The 22,298-nt window shown below is 42.8% G+C and overlaps 2 protein-coding genes across 7 annotated transcripts in view; both read right to left on the bottom strand.

Annotated features, from left to right (window-relative positions):
- LOC308485340 (CD209 antigen-like protein C) overlaps positions 1–22,298 on the bottom strand; it is a 61,045-nt gene that overhangs the window by 35,240 nt on the left and 3,507 nt on the right. The gene's annotated exons all lie outside the window — the stretch shown is intronic.
- Positions 1,623–21,833, bottom strand: LOC308485397 (perlucin-like protein). Of its 2 annotated transcripts, none has more exons than XM_081021266.1 (6): positions 21,723–21,833; positions 19,985–20,083; positions 19,014–19,100; positions 11,450–11,601; positions 5,549–5,658; positions 1,623–1,996 (listed from the first exon to the last, which is right to left on the bottom strand). In XM_081021266.1, exons 1-6 carry the CDS (start codon positions 21,745–21,747, stop codon positions 1,843–1,845), a joined length of 627 nt encoding a protein of 208 aa, XP_080877392.1. In that variant the 5' UTR covers positions 21,748–21,833; the 3' UTR covers positions 1,623–1,842. The 2 variants fall into 2 exon arrangements, with proteins under 2 accessions (XP_080877392.1, XP_080877393.1); XM_081021267.1 differs by having other exon boundaries at positions 19,985–20,078.

Here is a 22,298-nt window from a genome sequence, read left to right as displayed (position 1 = left end):
CATTTGTACCAGGAAATATGGCAAAGTACATTAGTGTAAGGGACGCGGGTGGCGCTGTGGTCTAAATAGACTGTAAAATAAAGCAGTTTAGAGCTACTGATTGACTCTTTCTTCTGCAATGAAATGCCAGAAGATGACCGTGCTCCTCTCAGGAGGGAGGGGTCCTTTATCACTGGTCTCTCTGGACTGAGGGAGATTTACAGCCAGAGAGTGACCATCGGAGAGACACCCTGGTGTCTTGGGAAGGTGGCAGCCTTCCCGGGTGTTTTTCCAACAGATCTCACCCCCCCTGCTCCTTTCAAAGCAGCTGAGGAGCGAGAGAGACTTCGCATTTCAGGTTGCAGGACCCTGAGAAGCCCAAAGAAATTCCTTTAGGTTTTTTTTAGGGGTGCACTTCGCCTTAGCGCTTCCCCTAACCCTCTTGCGAAGATTGGGCCTGTGGGAATGATCAGGTTCACGCTCCCTGCACCATTCACACAGCACCCAGAAGTCCAAATCCATGGCTTCAAGTTACAAGAAAGGAGATTCCAACTAAACACCTTTCTGATACTAAGAGCGGTTTGACAGTGGAACAGTTTCCATGGGAGGTTGTGGACTCCTTTAATGGAGCTTTTAAAGCAGAGGTTAGATGGCAATCTGTCATGGAGGCTTCAATTTGAGATTCCTGCATTGCAGAGGGTTGGACTACATGACCCTCTGAGTCCCTTCCAACTCTACAATCCTATGATTCTCTCAAGCATGTGGTAAAGCCACATGACAGGAAGGAATCCACCCAGATGTTCTGAAAGCCAGCTTCCGTTCTTCCCTCATGAAACACCTCCACAACCTCCTCTTTTGGTATTGGGAACAAGGATCCATGGCATAAGCCACAAGAATCATATATACTACCAAGATTATATCATTTTGTCAATAAATTATTAAAATATCAGTTCTTTATGCTCCTTGGCTGGGTATGCAGGACAGATTGAAGCAACCACAAACACTTCCAGATATCAATCATACAAGATGTGGCAGGACTGGTCCCCGGCTTGGCTCCCAGCTTGGCTCCAAGCTATTCACACCTTGTAAGGGTGTGATTCAGAACAGCAGAATCTAATAGGTTACTTAACTCAGTTGACGGCCACTTTGCATAGGAGCCAACTCCTAGGGCGCAGAGGTCCCTTGGCCTTCTGATCATCCTGTGATCAGTTATGCAGGTGGAGCTTATCTGCTCCGCCCTCAATATTTTGTTCAAGTTGGCACCCCTGCTACCATGAATGCCATTAAAGCAGCAGCACATGCTGCCAGTGCTGTGCCCACACTGGTGTGGGCCCCAGTCATGCCCCCTGCCAAGTTCTGAAGAAATCGAGAGCAGTTCAAGGTGTTTGTTGCCCAATATTAGCTCTATATGAGAGTAAGGGTGCCTGAATTTCCAAAGTTGTATTTGTGATTAGTCTGCTAGAAGGGGACACCAAACGCTGGGTGGTCCCCATTCTCACTGCCTGGCATGCATGGTTGTCCTTACGTGCCTTGTAAGGTAGCGACCATGGAGATCAGAAGGGGCAATGGGGCATCAAACACACAGAGTAAGGAAACAAATATTGGTCTGCATTGCAAATAAATACATTAAACAGAAAACAGGCTATGATTGGACACTTCCATTTTTTATTTTTGTAGCCATCTACGTCTGAGCTTGCAGAATAAGGTATTTTCAATGTGATTTTGAGGGCTGATGCCAAAGAGTCCCATAATCTAGATGGCAGTGTGGATTGTGCATTAAAACAGTGGTGTGGGAGTGATCTCTGGGTTTTGCTTTTGTGTAGAAATCATGGGGTACAGTTTCATTCATCTTAAGGTGTCTTCTTAGAGCCAAGCATCATCAGGCCCCTTCTTACAAATATACTGTTTTTGTAGATCACAGTCTAATGCATTCCAGCAGTTTTCGTAGTAGCAATCAAAGGTCATCGCACCACAGTTGTGGTTCTCTTTATAACTTGGCTCATAGTAATTCCAGTAGCTGAAAAGAAAAGAAACAGCAGCACTAATGAATCAAAATTGGATGTCTACCTCACTGGCTCCCCATGCCTTCTACCATTAAAGAGATGTCCAACGCTTTCTCTCTTAACAGCCACCCACAATTGGGATTTTTTTTCTCCCCAGATTTTGGAATTCTAACCATGTAAAAAAAGCTGTGGTTTAAGACTGTATGTGAGGTGTGATACATAAGTAGCAGTCAAGTACGACATTCCTTGTTTTCCTACAGTGGACATGTGATGGGATGTTTGGTCCAGTCAGTCAAAAACTTCCCGTTTCCTCCTGCACTGGGACATACTTCCTTTTGCATGTGACTAGAGGTGGGCATGTCCTTACCTGTCCAGGTAACAAAAGGTCCAGGCACGCAGCACACACTATCTCTTTTTTTGGCTTCCTCCTTTGTTGGACAAGGAGCTTTTTAGCTAGAGATGCTCTGTTGCTTTCAGTCAACAGAGGACAAAGGGACTATCTATCTCCATATGGGATAGTTCTGCATGTATATGCTTTGTAACTAAATCTGCCTACAGGGATCCAGCTGTGAATTGATGATGCTGTGAGTAAACTTCCTTTATTGACTTTAAATAATATTTTTGTTTGTTTATTCTTTTATAAGGGATATAAGGGGTCTTACCAGGAACATACAATTCAATTCTGAATTGTATGCTATTGAGAGGCTTAAGCAAAGCCTGCAACCAGGTACCTGCTGTGTGTTAAAAAGAGAATGTAAAACTCTGCAAACATGAATTTTACCAAACTGCAGTAGGCAATGGAAGACAGGAGTGCCTGGGGTCATGAAGAGTCGGACACGACTAAAAGACTAAACAACAAGAACAAAACTCTGCAAAGTTATATAACGTGCTAGCACAAGTGAGGAATGATATTAATAAACAATATATCCTCTACGGCCTCCCTGAACATTCCCACATTCTAACCATTTTTTAAAAAACCACAGCAACAACTGTGGGTCAAGACTGTCTGTTTTCTTTTCACATGTAGTGATTCCTCATAGGAAACTGCAAAAAAAGTGAGGGTGGAAGGCTCTTTGGTGCACACAGGAACTTTCAGTCAATTTATTTAACAATTTTGGGCAGTATGCAATGCAGTACTTCTGCTATTGCCAGGATTTCCATTTCTGCAACGGAACTGCCCCTCTCTCCTCTCCATATACACCCACATCCTCCTCAGATCTGCTTTCTATCATTGTGGGTTTTGGAGAGAGGGTTTTGGAAGAGAGATCCTTACTCTCTCATAGCAGAGTTAGCCCAGTAGTGATTGTTCTGAGCATATTAAAACCTTGTTAGATTTGCATCCGCCTTCATCCACCTCCTCTCACATCCATCACCCACCCCATGCATGAGAATAGCAATGACACTATACAGAAACAAAAATAGCTAAGTCTACAACTGAAATACAAAATATAATCTATAACCACAAAGCCATTATAGGGTTGATTGAAATGGTATGATAACTCTCTCATATATATCTTATCAAAATCTAACATGAAGGTTCTAAGTTTTTTCTAATCAATTATCCATACAGTTGTACCTCGGGTTACAAACACCTCTGGTTACAAGCACTTCGGGTTACAGATTCTGCTAACCCGGAAGTAGTACCTTGGGGTTAAGGACTTTGTTAAGGACAGAAATCGTGCAGTGGGAGGGCGGGCGGCGGGAGGCCTGATTAGCTAAAGTGGTGCCTCAGGTTAAGAACGGTTTCAGGTTAAAAACGAACCTCTGGAATGAATTAAGTTCATAACCAGAGGTACCATTGTACTTGATTAAAATATCACCATAGCCCCACGCTTATTGCAACTTCTGGTAATGCCTTGCATTCTCCAGTGTCCATTGTATACTGAATCAAGTCCCACCACACAGCACTAAAATTCTGTGGTAAATGTATTCTATAACTGTCATGAGACAAAGGTTCTTGAGAGCAGAAGCAGTAAAACCTACAAGGCCTACACAATCATTCAAGCCTACTGTTAACTGTTAACAGTAAACTGCTAAGTCACTGTGAATCGTGACTCATCTTGAGTGTTGACTCATTCTCCCTCTAAAAGTAGCCAGCCTCTTTGTGTTTCTCTGTGCCAGTGTGTGTCTCAGCCAGTGTGTGTGGTGTGTTGTGTTGTGTTGTGTTGTGTTGTGTTGTGTTGTGTTGTGTTTTGTGTTGTTGCAGACAGAGTGGCTCTAGAACTCTAGTAAATCAGTAACTAAGTCTGTGGCTCTGTGAAGAGTTAGATAGCTGCTATGAGCACTCTGTGTATGCTCTTTGACTATGCTGTTTATGAACAAGTTTATTTTCTTCAGTAAAAGTAAAAGTTTTGTTTTGTTTATAAAGAAGACTCTGCTTTGATTAATTTACTCCCTCATTTTTAGCTCTCAGTGAATCTAGTAAATTGATATTAGTAATAATGGTGTAGTAGGTGTTTTTTTACTCCCATGAGATGTTTCGGTGAGATCTGCCCTTTGATCAAGTCAAAGATCACATACAGTAGTGGCTCCCACGGACCACCCACCCAGGGGCTCCATGGTCCATGGTAAAAACTACTACAGAGATATCAAAATGTTCAAAGGTACATTTTTGAAAAACAAGGGGTCTGCAGTACTTAGCTAACTGGGAACCACTGGCATACAGGGTTTTGAGTTCCCAGCTAGTATTATACAACCCCACTGCCCATTTGTAAAGTTTACTCAATACCTTTGCCAAAAAGGATTAGTGGTTGGTATTGGGTGCATCAATAGAGATGAATGTCAATGGATTTTGTTCCAGGAGACATTGCACAAATTGAAAGCGACCCTCTGGACTTGGAAATAAGTGCCAGACCAGCTCGCTGTTCTACTACCTAGCTGTGGATGAGTAAGATCTTCTCTGACCTTATCAATGCATCAACACAAGCTGAAAAGAGTTGTTAGATACTTAAAGGGAACCATGAACTGTCTTAAACTGCCAGCTGCCAGAAACTCAAACTATTAGGAATCTGTCAGGGATTCTTCAGTTGTGATTCCTGTTTTGCAGGGGGTTCGACTAGATGACCCTTGGGGTGTCATCCAACTCTAAATTTCTATGTGTTTATGATTCTATTCAAGAGAGTGAGATTCATCTACCCTATCTTGCACACTTACTTCATCTGCTCCTGTTATTTTAGGTTAGAAATTGCTGGCTATTCAGATTGTTTAGCAGATAACTGCAGAAATATTTTCCTAAAGAGAGGGTAGCTCAGCTTTAGGTTCCTGCAAGTCCTTTTGCAGCTGAGCTAATCAGCACAAACCATTTATAAGGATGCCTTCAGCCTCTTCCGAATCACTGCATTCACTATGTTAGAGAAGCAAGAATAGCCTTCCTGCCTCTCCAACCTTGCGAGAAGAAGCAGGCACTCACCTGGATAATGATGTGGAGGAGTACATATGTAGATCTTTGGTAATAGAAAAAAGTGCATGGCAAAATATATTTGGAGAGGGAACGGATCAATTATGTAAACAAAACCTGCAACTTTTTGGAATGCATGCCATTAACAAATGTTTCTTCAAAAACTTACTGGACTGCAGCCTCCATTCCTGACAGCCACGACCATTTCTTTCCCTTGTCTTTAAAGACTCCAATCCAAAAAATCATTTTACGGTGTTTTACTTGCTTGTTTATAAAATACTAGGGTGGGGAAAAAGAAAAACAGAAAATCATCAGTAGGAATGAGAAGCCAGGCACTTCTCTAAAAGCCTTTCTAGACAAAGACTCTCCTCCCTGGAAGAGAGGGGAGTGGTTGTGGGCGGGAGCCCGAGCACCGCCCCTAGCAGGGGGCATTAGCTCCCTGCCTCCTCCTCTCACCTGGCTGGCGCCCACGCCCCCTCGGCAGGCATCCAACCAGGTGCCTTTGAGGGGGCGTGTTCAGCAGCCTTTTGCGGCGGCGCCAGCCTCTCCTCGGCCTCATTCTTCTCCGTCCTCTCGTCGCGAGTCACCCACCCTCCACTCCCTTTTAGCTCAGGGTCTTTGTTCTTTGGCCTTGCTATGGACCTTAGGTTGGTCGCCCTGGTTGTCTAGGGGGCCTGGTAGGAATTTTTCCATTTGGCATTAGGCTTTTTGGTTTTTTCGCCTACCTCGTAGCAATCGTCACAAAATCATCAGTAGGAATGAGAAGCCAGGCACTTCTCTAAAAGCCTTTCTAGACAATGTCCCTTTCTCTGGGAGACTGCAGCCCTTTCCCAACATTTAGCAGGCATAAAACAAACACATTTCAAAAGGAGCAGGTGTTACCTTTGAAGACCCAATCCACATTTTTTGGGGGGGAAGCAGTGATCAAAACTATACAGTGGTACTTTTATTCTCAAACGCCTTGGTACTCAAACACCTTGGTTCCCAAATGCCGAAAACCCGGAAGTAAGTGGTTTGGTTTTGGAACGTTTTCCATAAGCCGAACGTCCAATGCAGCTCTTGGCTATTGTTTCCGGGGCACCTGTACCAATCAGAAGCTGTGCCGTGGTTTTTGAACATTTTGGAAGTCAAACAGACTTCTGGAACAGATTAAGTTTGGCGCTTTTGTTTTTGCTATTTATTTTGCCTTTTTGTTTTTGAGGATTTTTAGCTTAATTTGTTTTTGTGACTGTGTGGAACCCAGTTCAGCTACTGATTGATTGAGGGTGTGACTCTGGAAATAGATAAAAGCATCCTGTCCAAACAATGACTATCATCAATGTAGGTAATAAAATAATAATAATTTTAATTTCTATCATCTACAAAACTGTCTTATTTATTTTATGGTATGGTACATTGGTTATTACTTTCACTTAATGGATCAGTGGTCTTGTTAGATAGTAAAAGTCATGCTAAATTGCTGTTTTAGAGGTTGTTTTTAAAAGTCTGGAATGGATTAATCCATTTTGCATTACTTTCTAGGGGAAAGCGGGCCTTGATTTTGAAACACTTTGGTTTTGGAACTGACTTCCGGAACTGATTAAGTTTGAGTACCAAGGTACCACTGTACATAGTATTCCAACTATGGTTATATCGAGCACCAAGAATAATTGTGTACTGAGGATGTGCTACTGTGCCCCTGATCCAAATTATGATGATGCTGATGATGAATGATGATGATGGAATCAAGGAAGCATCCCAAAGAGGAAATATTGCAGTGAAGGGTAACTTTACCTGCCCTCACCGAGACTGGCTACATAGAATCATAGAATCATAGAGTTGGAAGAGACCACAAGGGCCATCGAATCCAACCCCCTGCCAAGCAGGAAACACCATCAGAGCACTCCTGACATATGGTTGTCAAGCCTCTGCTTAAAGACCTCCAAAGAAGGAGACTCCACCACACCCCTTGGCAGCAAATTCCACTGTCGAACAGCTCTTACTGTCAGGAAGTTCTTCCTAATGTTTAGGTGGAATCTTCTTTCTTGTAGTTTGGATCCATTGCTCCGTGTCCGCTTCTCTGGAGCAGCAGAAAGCAACCTTTCTCCCTCCTCAATGTGGCATCCTTTTATATATTTGAACATGGCTATCATATCACCCCTTAACCTCCTCTTCTCCAGGCTAAACATGCCCAGCTCCCTTAGCCGTTCCTCATAAGGCATCGTTTCCAGGCCTTTGACCATTTTGGTTGCCCTCCTCTGGACCCGTTCCAGTTTGTCAGTGTCCTTCTTGAACTGTGGTGCCCAGAACTGGACACAGTACTCCAGGTGAGGTCTGACCAGAGCAGAATACAGTGGCACTATTACTTCCCTTGATCTAGATGCTATACTCCTATTGATGCAGCCCAGAATTGCATTGGCTTTTTTAGCTGCCGCGTCACACTGTTGGCTCATGTCAAGTTTGTGGTCAACCAAGACTCCTAGATCCTTTTCACATGTACTGCTCTCAAGCCAGGTGTCACCCATCTTGTATTTGTGCCTCTCATTTTTTTTGCCCAAGTGCAATACTTTATATTTCTCCCGGTTAAAATTCATCTTGTTTGTTTTGGCCCAGTTCTCTAATCTGTTTTGAAGTGTGATCCTGTCCTCTGGGGTGTTAGCCACCCCTCCCAGTTTGGTGTCATCTGCAAATTGGATCAGGATGCCCTTGAGTCCATCATCCAAGTCGTTGATAAAGATGTTGAATAAGACCGGGCCCAAGACAGAACCCTGTGGCACCCCACTAGTCACTCTTCTCCAGGATGAAGAGGAACCATTGATGAGCACCCTTTGGCTTCGGTCAGTCAGCCAGTTACAAATCCACTGAGTGGTAGCATAGTCAAGACCGCATTTTACCAGCTTCTTTACAAGAATTTCATGGGGCACCTTGTCAAATGCCTTGCTGAAATGAAGGTAGTCTACATCCACTGCGTTCCCTTCATCTACCAGACTTGTAATTCTGTCAAAAAACGAGATCAGGTTAGTCTGACATGACTTATTTTTCAGAAATCCATGCTGACTATTGGTGATCACAGCATTCCTTTCTAGGTGCTCACAGACTGTTTGCTTAATGATCTGCTCCAGAATCTTCCCTGGTATTGATGTCAGACTGACTGGGCGGTAATTATTTGGGTCCTCTCTTTTCCCCTTTTTGAAAATAGGGACAACATTTGCCCTCCTCCAGTCTGCCGGGACTTCGCCTGTTCTTCAGGAATTCTCAAAGATGACTGCCAGTGGTTCTGAGATCACATCTGCCAGTTCTTTTAATACTCTTGGATGCAGTTCATCTGGCCCTGGAGACTTGAATACATCTAAACTAGCCAAGTATTCTTGTACTATCTCCTTAGTTATTCTGGGCTGTGTTTCCTCTGCTGAATCATTTGCTCCAAATTCTTCAGGTCGGGCATTGTTTTCTTTATCGGAGAAGACTGAGGCAAGGAAGGCATTGAGGAGTTCAGCCCTTTCTGTGTCCCCTGTTTGCATTTCACCATCTTCTCCTCTGAGTGACCCCACTGTTTCTTTGTTCTTCCTTTTGCTACGAACATACCCATAAAAGCCTTTTTTGTTGCTTTTAACCTCTCTAGCAAGCCTCAGTTCATTCTGTGCTTTAGCTTTTCTGACTTTGTGTCTACACGTGCTGGCTATTTGTTTGAATTCCTCTTTGGTGGTTTCCCCCCTTTTCCATTTTTTGTACACATCCTTTTTTAATCTTAACTCAGTTAAAAGTTCTTTAGATAGCCACCCTGGCTTCTTTAGGCACCTTCCATGTTTCCATCTCATTGGTATTGCCTGAAGTTGTGCTTTTACTATCTCCCTCTTAACAAACTCCCAGCCTTCATGAACTCCCTTTCCTTTTAGTATTACTGTCCATGGGATCTCACCCAGCACTTCCCTAAGTTTTATGAAGTTGGCTTTCTTAAAGTCAAGAAATTGAGTCCTAATATGCTTGGCTGCTCCTTTCCGCTGTATAGTAAACTTCAGAAGAGCATGATCACTCGCGCCTAATGATCCTTCCACTTCTATCCCACTAACCAGGTCATCAACATTGGTTAGGACCAGAGCTAAAATGGCTGTTCCTCTTGTTGCTTCTCCCACTTTCTGGACAATGAAGTTGTCTGCAAGGCCAGTGAGGAATCTGTTTGATCTTATGCTCTTGGCTGAGTTTGACATCCAACAAATATCCGGGTACTTGAATTCCCCCATTACTACTATCTCCCTTCCTTTTGCATGCTTGGCCATCTGTTCCAGGAAGGCATCATCTATGTCCTCCGTTTGGCTTGGGGATCTATAGTAAACTCCCACAATGAGGTCACTGTTATTCTTCTCTCCCTTAATTTTGACCCAAATGCTCTCACTTTGGCTTTGAGGTTCTAAATCTTGGATCTCTTCACAGGTATATACATCCCTGACATATAACGCCACTCCTCCTCCTTTCTTGTCTGGTCTGTTTCTCTGAAATAGACTGTATCCCTCCATTATTACATTCCAATCGTGGGACTTATTCCACCAGGTTTCAGTGATGCCTATTATGTCATATTTAGTTTGCTGTACCAAGAGCTCAAGCTCATCTTGTTTATTTCCCATGCTTTGTGCATTAGTGTACAGACTAATGAAGTCCATTAATCATTCCCCCATGTCTCTTATTTAAGGATTTTTTCCTCCCACCACTAGGTCTGCGTGCTGTTTGCTCCATTTGGTCTATGACATTTGGATGATCATCTTCATCAATTGATAGACTCCTACCTTCAGGAGCACTGTCTCCCTCCCCCACATTAGTCAGTTTAAAGCCCTCCTGATGAGGTTTCTGAGATTTTTGGCAAAAACATTCCTCCCAACCGTTGTGAGGTGCAGCCCATCGCTTGCCAGAAGTCCATCTTCAAGAAACTGCAGTCCGTGAACTAAGAATCCAAACCATTCCTGTTTACACCATTTGCGAAGCCAGCTGTTCACTTCCACTATTTTTCCCTCTCTCCCTGGGCCACGTCGTTCAACTGGGAGGACAGATGAGATGACAATTTGTGCATTTAATTGCTTCAATTTCCTGCCCAGAGCCTCGTAGTCTCTTTTGATCTTCTGGAGGCTATTGCTTGCAGTGTCATTGGTTCCCACATGAACCAAGAGGAAGGGGTATTTGTCAGTGGGTTTTATGATTCCTTGCAGTCGTTCAGTTACATCTTGGATCTTAGCCCCGGGGAGACAGCACACTTCCTGAGACATCTTGTCAGGCCCACAGATCACTGCTTCTGTTCCCCTCAGTAGGGAATCCCCTATCACCACTACACGCCTCCTCTTATGTTTGGTCGGGGTTCTTCCGTGAGCTGTCTGTTCCAAGGTCGCCTGCACATTCCCTGAGGACTGACTTTGCTGCCTTCCAGTCATGTCTTCCAGTCACGACAGAGAGTTAAAATTCCCAGATACTATAAATGACTGTGCCATAGAACACTTCATCTTGGAACCATCTAGTGGGACAGTGACCCTGTATAGCAAATACTCCAATTTCTGCATCCATGTTTGTTGGTTTGTTCCAGAGCTACTGGAATCAGTCTGGTTGTGGTATGCTTGATGGGTTGATGATGGGGGTCTCACCTATGTCTGTGCCCTGCAGCACCCCAGTAGCCCCTCTGCCTGGGCTAAGGGGCTGCGAGGGGCTATACCTAGCAAGCTCCTATAGTCATCTCCATGATACTCTCATGCCAGAGGGTTTAGGGTGGTGAGGGAAACCTTTTTCCTAAGCACTCAGTACATCTCAAAGAGCAGAGGAAGAATCTACAGGAAATCCAAGGGATAGATTTCCCTCAAGTATCTACTCCTCCTCTTCCTTCAAGACCTCCTTCCTGACTGCCAGCATCAGAGCTCAGCAGCTCTAAGAAACCTCATTGAGTCCTAGATGATAGCAGCTGGTCCCTGCCCCACCCACCCTTTGGTTTGACTGATGGAGTTGCTGTCTTGGCTGCATACAGGTAGATATGACCTTCTTAAATGGATAGTGATGAAATGAACCCTTTGACTCTAGGAGATCCCCTGTCTTTTCTATACGCGGCTTTGATGCTCACCTGTTCTTCCTTTGTTTCCATAGAAATGAGGTGGGCGCCTTCCTTCTCACACTTTTTTTTGGAATCCATCCATGTGCGTAGCTCAAGAGAAAAGAAATAGAAGGCCCTTGAATATAAAACCCAACCATCATTCAAGTTTCTAGTAAGGATGTCTTTGAGTCAAGCAGATATGGAGGAAGAAGAGAAAAAGAAAACAAGACAGGGAATTTAAGAGGAACAACCTTGTACATCTTTGCAGATTTCAAATATTTTTATTAAGTTCATTTCTGCAGCCACATAACATATATTCACCTAGGAAGCTCAGAAATATTAAAACAAGACTTCCGGGGGCGGCGCGAACGGCAATGGCGGTCCTCTTCTGAACGGGAGAGGAGGCTCCGCAGGCAACGGGTCGTCCGCTACGGCGAAGCGGAGACCCACTCTGGAAAACCCCAGGCGGCAAGAGCCTGGGGTCTTGAGGCTCGGTGGGCGCCTTGAGCGACCCTCCAAGTGCAGAAGGAACCCCGTAAGGGGCTCCGGAGCGCGGAGGGGGGTTGCGGCGCTGAGAGCTGTTTCACAGCCTGAGGAGCGAAGCCGCGCTGCTACTGTCGGTGAGCGCTGATCCCTTTTCCTGCTAAATTACGGATTCGGACGAAAAAGCAACTAACTTGTGAGTAAAAGACTGAGTCACTTGAATTTGAGACTTTAAAGGGAAAATTTAAATTGGCTTGAACTTGGCTGAAAGCGGAGAGACGTGGAAGCAGGAAGTCCGTCTTCCGCAGCCATTGAATTTGAAAAAAGCAATTAGCTGGAGGAGTGGAGGCTGAAAGAAAGAGATTTTAAGTTTTACAGATCTAAGCATCTATTGAACTTGCATCTTAAAGTAAAGACTTTAAGCTAAAGATTTGGGATTTTTACTTGCACTTGACTTTCCTCCTTTTATTGGATTACAAATTAGAAGGTGAAACCCAGAGTCAGGAGCTGCCTGAGCACTAAGGGAGCTGTCAGTACTGCAGATTTGGATACTGTATATTGGAACTTGAAACAATCTGAGGGTATTGAGACCTTTTAAATTTGAAAGATTCTTTTTGGAGATAAATAAGCACTGTCTGCAACAAAGTGACTACTTATAAACTCTGCTAAATATTTGTACTTGAAGGTTCTTGGACATTAAATTAGACTCTGAAAGACAGATTAAGCTCCCTCTAGAGGATTGGACTAAAACAGTGACTTTACATGCGCTTTTTACTTTCGATTCCCTTGCTGTTTGCTTGCTCTGGACCTTTCCATTCCCATGGGAATAACTCAGTGTGACCTTGACTGACAGATAACGTTGGAATGAGTGGCACAAGAAAAAGAGGGAGAGCTAAACAAACAACCTTAACAACTCTAACCTCAGCCTCACAGACACGTAGATCATCTGTGCCTACTTTGCCCTCAGAAGTGGAGGGAGAGGGCGAAGCAGAGCAGTTACAATTGGAAGATATGGCCTCAGGAGCATCTGTTTCTGTTCTAGACAAAATTTTTGAAAAATTGGAAGCTTTGGACAAGAAAGTAGATGCGCAATCAGCAAAGATTGACAAAAACACAGAATGTCTAAATAAATTAACCACACAAGTGGCACAGAATGCACAAGCAATTGGACAGTTAACGGAGGCCTCAGCAGAAAATCGGAAATTGACTGAGGACACTAGACAAAAATTAGAAAATTTAGAGCAAGAGGTAAGACCACTCACTAAACAAGTTGGGGAACATCAGATTTATCTCTCTATGATAGAACTGCGAAACCGTGAGAGCAACTTAAGGATTAGATCACTACAAGAGGCAGAAGAAGGACATCTAACTGAGTTTTTGACCAAAGAATTCTCCAAGTTCTGGAACTTGGAAGAAAAGGACTTTAAAATCGTGTCAGCTTTCAGACTTGGAAGATTCATAAAGAAGGAGAGGCCCAGAGACTGTTTGATAACATTGAGATCAAAGGAGGAAAGGGATAAGATTTTGGGACTACATTTTGTAAAATCACTGGAGGTCTTGGATAGAAGAATTGAAATTTATAAAGATATCCCAAGACTACTGCTTGATCTTAGAGCCGCCTATTCTGAACTTGTTAAACTACTAAGGAGCAACGCAATTCCATTCAGGTGGGAATTTCCCCAAGGAATATCTTTTACCTTTAGAGGGAGAAAGGTTAAAGTAAGAACATTGGAAGAGAGAGACAAATTCCTGTCTACATACGGAGAGGACCTTCAAAAAGGAATTGAACTACCTTCTGGGCCTGAGGCAACGCCAGTACCAACATCAGCATCTGTGGAACCTGAAGATCCTGAGAAGATACCACCCCTTGAAAAATAACCAGATAGTTCAGGATGTCTCTGCAACTGTTGAGCTGGAATATTAATGGTTGTAACATTCCGGAAAAAAGGAAGAAAATATTTCATATATTAAAAAAAGAACAATTGGACATTATTTGTTTACAAGAAACACATGTGACGAGGCTCCACAGAAAAGTGTTAATAAACAAAAGATTGGGCCAGGAATTTGTATCGTCCGACAAAGTTAAGAAGAGAGGTGTGGTGATATATGCAAAAGAGAGCCTGTCACCTAAATTCCTATTTAAAGATGAACATGGAAGAATTTTGGCTATTGAGATACAATATCAAGGAGAGAAACTGCTGATATTAGGAATCTATGCACCTAATGAAGGGAAATCGGAATTTTACAAGAAGTTGCAGGAGACAATGCTGGACTATCTAGACTACAACAACATCATAATGATGGGAGATATGAATGGGGTCGTATCAACTAACATGGACAAGTCACAAAGTCAAAATGTTACAAAAGACGGCAGACTACCTAAAACCTTTTTTGAAATGACTGACAATATGGATTTGATTGACATTTGGAGGACAAAGAACCCACTAGGAAGAGAGGGAACATTCTTTTCTGAAGCCCAACTGACCTGGACAAGAATCGACCAAATATGGATTTCTAGAGGCCTGGCACCTAAGGTCAGAAAAGTGGAAATCTGCCCAAAGACCTGCTCCGACCATAATGCAGTAAAGATGGATATGACACTATTACCAACTGGATCCTTTAGATGGAAGATGAATGACAATTTGTTTAGAGATCAGGAAATTACCAAGAAGGCCCAAAAAGTTTTGAAGGACTATTTTGAGATAAATATGAATAATATGGTGGAAAAAAGAATAATCTGGGACGCAAGCAAAGCTGTAATGAGGGGATTCTTGATACAACAGAATGCAGTAAAGAAAAGAACACAAAATGAGAAAAAAGATAAGATTTTGGATAAAATAAAAGAATTAGAGAAAAAATTAAGAGTGAATCCGAAGTCACAGCGAACACTGAGAGAAATTAAACTTTATCAAACACAATATTCTAAATTGATAAATCAGGAAATTGAATGGAAGGTTAAATTAATGAAACAAAAAACGTTTGAGTCGGCGAATAAATGTGGAAAACTGCTAGCTTGGCAGCTGAAGAGAAGACAAAGATTAAATACTGTTACAAACTTAGAGGTTGATGGAAAAAACATTCAGAATCCAGTGGACATCAGAAAGTGTTTCCAGAGATATTTCAAAAAATTATACACCCAAGGGCCGCAAGATGATGCTGAGATTAAACAATTTTTGGTAAAAAACGGACTATCTAAATTGTCACAAGAAAATAGGACAATCCTGAACTCTAAAATAACACGACAGGAGATCGAACAAGCTATCCAGAACATGCAACTTGGCAAATCTCCAGGACCAGATGGGCTGACCTCCAAGTACTATAAGACATTAAAAGACTATTTGATACAACCTTTGATGGAGGTCAGCAATGAAATTATGGAGGGGAGGAGGGCACCGGAGTCATGGAAGGAAGCGTTTATCACATTAATACCAAAGTCGGAAGCTGAAAAGACACAACTTAAGAACTACCGTCCCATCTCTCTTTTAAATGTGGATTACAAAATATTTGCAGACATTTTGGCAAATAGATTTAAAAAAGTTTTAAATGAAGTAATTCATAAGGACCAGGCCGGCTTTCTCCCAGGAAGACATCTGTTTGCTAATACAAGGAACATTATTGACATTTTGGAACTTTTGCAAACAGACATAAATACAAAAGCAGTTTTAATCTTTATAGACGCGGAGAAGGCCTTTGACAATATCTCCTGGAAATTTATGATGGGAAATTTAAAAGAGATGGGAGTGGGACGGGGTTTTGAGAATGGGATCGGGGCGATATACTCAGAACAGAAAGCTAAACTGATAGTTAATAATGTGGTTACAGAAGAGTTTAAAATTGAAAAAGGGACACGACAAGGTTGCCCTATTTCCCCTTTGTTATTTATTTCGGTTCTGGAAGTGCTATTGAACATGATTAGAGAGGATCGGTTGGTGGAAGGAATTCAGGTCGGTCAGAAACAATATAAATTAAAAGCTTTTGCAGATGACCTGGTTTTGACCTTGCAGAAGCCAGAGCCCAGTACGAAAAGAGTATTACAACTGATTAATGACTTTGGTCGGGTGGCTGGATTTAAACTAAATAAACAGAAAACTAAGGTTTTGGGGAAAAACTTGACTGATACAGAGTCAGAACGGTTTCAGAATGAGACGGAACTTAATGTGGTTAAAAAAGTAAAATACCTAGGGGTAAACATAACAGCAAAAAATCTAGGTCTATTTAAGGACAATTATGAAAAATGCTGGACAGAAATTAAGAGAGACTTAGATAGTTGGTCAAAATTGAAACTTTCTTTGTTAGGCCGAATTGCTGCTATCAAGATGAATGTATTGCCAAGGATGTTGTTTTTATTTCAAACACTTCAGGTCTTGGACAAAACGGGGTGCTTTCAGAAGTGGCAGAGAGACATTTCTAAGTTTGTCTGGCAGGGCAAAAAGCCCAGAATTAAGTTTAAGATATTAACTGATGCAAAACAAAGAGGGGGCTTTGCCCTGCCAGACTTAAAGTTGTATTATGAAGCCGCAGCGTTCTGCTGGCTAAAAGACTGGCTACTTCTTGAGGACACTGATGTGCTAGATCTGGAAGGGTTTAACAATGCTTTTGGATGGCATGCATATTTATGGTATGACAAGGTTAAAGCAAATAAGGCCTTTAAGAACCATATTGTCAGAAAATCATTGTTTAATGTCTGGATAAAATATAAAGACTTGCTGGAAAATAAGACACCAAGGTGGCTTTCACCTTTGGAAGCCAAGGCCCGAAAAAGACCCAATATGGAGGCTAAATGGCCAAAATATTGGGAAATACTAGAAAAGGATGGAGACAATTGGAAATTGCAGAGTTTGGAGAAAATGAAAGACAAAGTGCGAGATTGGTTACATTACGCTCAGATTAAAGAAGTTTTTAAAAATGATAAAAAACTAGGGTTCCAGGTGGAGAAATCGAAATTAGAAACAGAATTGTTAGAACCAAAGATTAAGGTACTTTCAAGGATGTATAACTTGCTGTTGAAATGGAATACACAAGATGAAACGGTTAAATCGGCTATGATAAGGTGGGCACAGGACATTGGGCATAATATCATGTTTGAAGACTGGGAGAGGTTGTGGAACAATGGATTGAAATTTACTGCATGTAACGCTCTGAAAGAAAATGTAATGAAAATGATTTATAGATGGTATATGACCCCAGTCAAACTTGCCAAAATTTACCACCTGTCTGATAATAAGTGTTGGAAATGCAAAGAGTGTGAGGGAACGTTTTTCCACCTCTGGTGGACTTGCCCTAAAGTGAAGGCGTTCTGGGAAATGATTTATAATGAACTGAAAAAGGTATTTAAATATACCTTCACTAAGAAACCAGAGGCCTTCCTTTTGGGTATTGTCGGCCAAGGGGTGGCAAAGAAGGACCAGACATTTTTTATGTATGCAACAACAGCAGCAAGGATACTTCTCGCAAAACATTGGAAAACTCAAGATCTACCCACACTGGAAGAATGGCAGATACAACTGATAGACTACATGGAACTGGCTGAAATGACCGGCAGAATCCGTGACCTGGGAGAAGAGAGGATTGAGGAGGACTGGAAGAAATTTAAGAACTATTTACAAAAGTATTGTAATTTGAGTGAATGCTAAACAAGACGCTAGATCAAAATAACTGAGCACCACTAAATTTAGAAGTTTTTAAGAAAATAAGTAAGATTGTGAATCTTAGCTCCTTTTGAGAATTATAAGATTATGAAATATAAGGGATATAAGAATTTTAAATAAGATGATAAATTGCTGACAAAACGTTATAACGATGAAAATGGGAGCGGGAGATGTGAGGAAGTCTAAAGAAAATGTGAAAATATGTTAAGATCAATGTTACATTGTTTACTATGTTTATTTTTATTGTAAAACTTAATAAATTGCTTTAAAAAAAAAAAAAGAAATATTAAAACAAGAACAACATTAACTCTTCAACCCCTTCATGATGCTGCAGGAAATACCGGTGGGAGGGGCATAGCTGGAACAGGGAGCACAGTGAAGAACCTTTTATTTGAGGGAATAGACAAAAGATGCATGTTCCTTCACAGGCCTTATCTGAACCCCAGGGGCCTCACCCACTTGTTTCCACCTGGATACTCAGGGCAGCATCAGGGCAGACTTGAAGGTTGGGAAGGGGGAGTAGCTGTGGTTTATCAAAATTCTCTTTCTTTCTCTAGGCTAACTGTCCAGTTGCGGATGTGGGGAGGGGAATCTAGAGTGTGTATTCCTGGCATTGGGCAACTGGTACAGATGAAAGATTCTGCTGGTTTACCACCTAGTTTGCTGCCCAGCAGTCTCTCTGCCTGAGCTGACAGGATGGATCCAGTGGGCTTCCAATGGCTCTGGGGGATATTCCAGCTGATCTGACTAGTGCTCCTGTCGAGCTTTGGCCGAACTCTTGAACAACCGAACAACAACAACAACAACAACAACAACAACAACAACAACACTTTATTTATATGCTGCCCATCTGACTGCGTTTCCCCAGCCACTCTGGGCGACTTCCACAATTGGACACCAACCATTAAAAACTTCCTGGAACAGGGCTGCCTTCAGATGTCTTCTGAAGGTCAGATACTTGTTTTTTGCCTTGACATCTGGTGGTAGGGAGTGTCACAGGGCAGGCACAACTACCCAGAGGGCCCTCTGCCTTGACTAGGGCCATTGACACAATTCGCCCTGAGTGCCCTCCCCTATGTCATACACCAACCACCCCACTGCCCAGCAGTCTCTCTGACCAAGTTGGCAGAAGTTGCCTCGGAAGTGCTATTCAAGAATCCCTCTCCCATGGGTGAATATAATAAAGGACAGGTCTTTTAGCTGACCTGTTTTGATTGTCTCTGTTACAGCAAAGAATGACGAAGTCTTTTCTTTCCTAACCATAGAAGCTAAATCAATTCAGTAGATCAGGAGAGCTGAACTGAATATCTCTGATGTTTCCCTAGGGCGGCCCCATGCAAAGGAGAGCAGCACTCTGTTCTGGCTCTAAGAGTATTCAGCTGGGGGGGGTGGCTTTCAGCTGGGGCAGAATCAGGGCAGGTTCCCACTGCACTACAATTCTTCAGCATCATAGGGTAGCTTACCAATTTCTTTTTGCAGTTCTTCATTTTTCTTGGAATAATACCGCATTTCCTCTGATTTGTTTTGAGCCACAGCGAGTATTTGGAAATCTAAAATATTAGAAACAGTTCAAGGGAGTAGTATCTGAAATAACAATCTGCAGATATTAAGAAACCACGTCCAAACATTTTAAATGTCTCTATCCTAAAACAAGAAGCAGAGCTCCAGGATGGGGTTCTTATGAATATGAGGGCAGACTTGATTCTCTGTGGCTGAGATCACCAATGGAAAGCCTCAGAAGACCCCTGCAGCTGGATCAGACCAAAGACCCATGCAATCCGCTATCCTATTCTCATATTAAAAGTGGCTCATGAAGTATCTTTTATGTTGCCTCCTATGTTTCCCTTTCTGCAGGGAATCACAGGGTCACAAACCAATTCTCCACTGAGTCACACAGGTAAGCCAAATATGCAAAGATTACTTTACGGTTTTCAATTATGCTTTCTGAAATCTAAGAAAATACAGGCACCCAAACTCTTTTCCTGATGAATATTGGGTTGCATTCCACATAGTTCTAAAGAGGGCGTTCTGTAAGCTCAGGAATTTCTCCTTGTGCACTGCAATCTCCAGCCCCTTTCCCTCCATTCTGTTCTGAAGTTTCTCCCCACCCTGGAGAGCAGTTTGGGTGATGGCATGCAGGGAGAAGTGGGGGCAAAGTTCCCTTGTACTTGTGCTAAATCTTGCACTAGCACAAACATTGAAAAGTACAGTGTGATGGGAGAGGACAGCATTTCTAGTGGGGAAATGTGAGAATCACAACTGTCTGCTTTTCTTCATGCTGAGCAATGAAACAGTGATAAACTCTATTGGGTGATGAGTTTCATTGAATGTTTTGCTCACACAATATGAATCCCAAAGTGAACTAAAGGAATTGAAGTTTGTTTAAACTAAACATGTCCTACAAAAAGTGAGGACATGCATATGAAACGCTTACCATCCTTGTCCACATAGAATGGTTCCATTCCAACAACAAAGGTACGAATCATGTGCATTGCCTCCTGAATCTCCTCTCTGTTTTTCATTTCCTTCTGATCTAAGGAGGAGGTACGTAGAAAAGAAATGAAATTGTGTTCTAGCCCACTACTCTGGTGAGCTAGAAGAGGGGATACTTGGTTTCAAACTGCTTTTAATATTGATTTGAATTGCTGACTTCTAACGTGCCCCGGGATCTTAGGGAGAAGTATGAATAAAAAAATCAAACCAACAAAAACATGAATACGAATTCTATTAATATTTTCTGGCCTCAGCTCTTGTTTTGGGGGTTCCCATTCCTTGACTGTGGCTGCCCTGGTAGCCTGAAGTCCTGTTTTCATTTAGCCTGTTGCTTCTGTCATCAGATGGTTTGGCCTTCCTTTGAGAGCTTTAGGTTTTTGGGTGTCCAGATACACCTGTCCTCTTTGTCCTGTGGACTTGCATTTGCCAGGCTGCTTAGAATGTGCAAATTCTTGAATCATTTGGTTCCCTCCCCCTGAGCTTTGCTTACTTTGGAGTGCCCTTTAAAAAAATCAATTACCTATGCAAACAGGTCATGTGTTCATCTATCCAGTGCTGTTTTCTAGAAAAAGAGGCACTGTAACTCAGCATGAATGCCTCCCTTGTTCTCTTAGAATGGCATTGACACCCATCTGAGAGGTGTGATAACTGATTCCTGATGAATTCTGGTTGAAAAAAGCCCTGCATATACCTTGATATTTAGGTAGGCTCTGGACCCACCCACATTAGCCATGGCCTTATCCTCTGTAGTCTGTTTTCCCCAAGCACTTTCCTTCATGGGACTGGAGCTGCAGCAGAGGGCAGGTGTCATGAATGAGTCATCCCCCAAGAGAAGTTTGCAGTTAGCTCCCAATGAAGGAAGGAGCTAGGATGAGAGAAGGTTAATTACAAGACAAGATGATTATAGCCGGGAGCCAACTCCGCTGCCCGTAGGAATGCCATCTGATAGCAGAGTTCCAGGAAGCCAGTCAGCAGCTTGCCAGCATGCTAGTGATGAACAAAATGCAGGGGCTAGAAATGAAAGCGGCTTAGAAAGCGGGAAAGATCATGGAAGTAATCTCTCAGACAATGAGGACGGGACGGGAGCTGACCCCCTCAGCCCAAGGTCTAGGCATATGGGGAGTGTTCAAGACAGAATACTTCACAAAAGGAAGTTCAGCTGTTTCTGGTCTCGCCGAAACATCCACCTTAGAAGGGACATCTTTGATTTATGGACGGACGGCTGTGCTTGCCGCTCTGGTGAACTCTGTTTGTTTTGCAATAAATATCATTTTAAATTAACTACGCTCATTGTTATCAAGACTTCCTTTCCTTCAAGGGACTGGAGCCCTAGCAGAGGGCAGGGTGGTGAGGACCAGGAATGGGGGCTCTCCCACAGGAAATGAGAATTAGTTGGGAAGGAACAGAGAAAGGCAACTGGGAAAGGGAATTGTCCAGCGTGTCCCAGGGACTTGTGTTATCCTGTGCTTCTGTTCCAAGTGCTGGAACTCACTTATTCAGGGAGAACAAAACAGTGTCATTGCTCTCACTGGGTGACAGCTATAACTCCCTCCATGATATCAAAGAGAGATGAAAGGGATAAATGGAAGCTGGATCCTGCCATCTCTTTTTGGAAATGCTGTTGGCATTGAAGCAAAGCACAAGACAGTAGTATCAATGTACGCCAATTATGTACTTACACAGAACGTAAATCAGCAGTGTCATGGCAATAAGGATGCAAATCTCAAGTATGATAAATCTTTCACCCGTTGGAGATTGGAAGAAGGTAACCAAGTCCTGAAAACCAGATGCTTGAAGAAAGAAAATTCTACTTTAGCCATCAGTAGCCAACATACCCTTGCCACTCCAGGAAAAAGGGTTTCCATATGCTGTGGCAGCCATCAGCCAGAGACAGTCACTTGCTCAGGGGGTGGGCCCTTGGGAGAATAAGCAGGTGAAGGAAGCAAAGCGAGATGCCTTGCTGCTTGAGGAAACTTTTCTGACCAATGTCTGGATCAGAAAACAGGAGCCTTTGTTACTAAAGGACTTTCTGCTCCCCAAACAAAATGACAAGATGCACCCTCTGTACACATAATGCCACATACACAAGCTGAGCTGGGCTGGCCATTGGCTCTTATCTCAATGCTGCTGCTGCAGCAGCAGGACTAACTGAGGAGGTTCAGTGCAGCTTGTGTTGTCTACACATCTCTACCCACCCCCAGCACCTGCTACCTGAGGCAACTGCCTCATTCTGCCTAATGGTGGCGCCATTCCTG

This window comes from Podarcis pityusensis (assembly GCF_964106645.2).
Source record: "Podarcis pityusensis genome assembly, chromosome: 9".
In the NCBI taxonomy this organism is placed as follows: Eukaryota; Metazoa; Chordata; class Lepidosauria; order Squamata; family Lacertidae; genus Podarcis; species Podarcis pityusensis.
This window is presented reverse-complemented; position numbering and strand designations above follow the sequence as displayed.

Excerpts from the sequence above, each read along its gene's own strand:
- LOC308485397 (XM_081021266.1), bottom strand. The coding sequence starts at position 21,747 with ATGACACTGCTGATTTACGTTCTGT. Across the intron at positions 20,084-21,722 it reads ACTGCTGATTTACGTTCTGT|ATCAGAAGGAAATGAAAAAC; the intron begins GTAAGTACATAA and ends CCTCCTCCTTAG. Across the intron at positions 5,659-11,449 it reads TGGAAACAAAGGAAGAACAG|TATTTTATAAACAAGCAAGT; the intron begins GTGAGCATCAAA and ends TCCCCACCCTAG.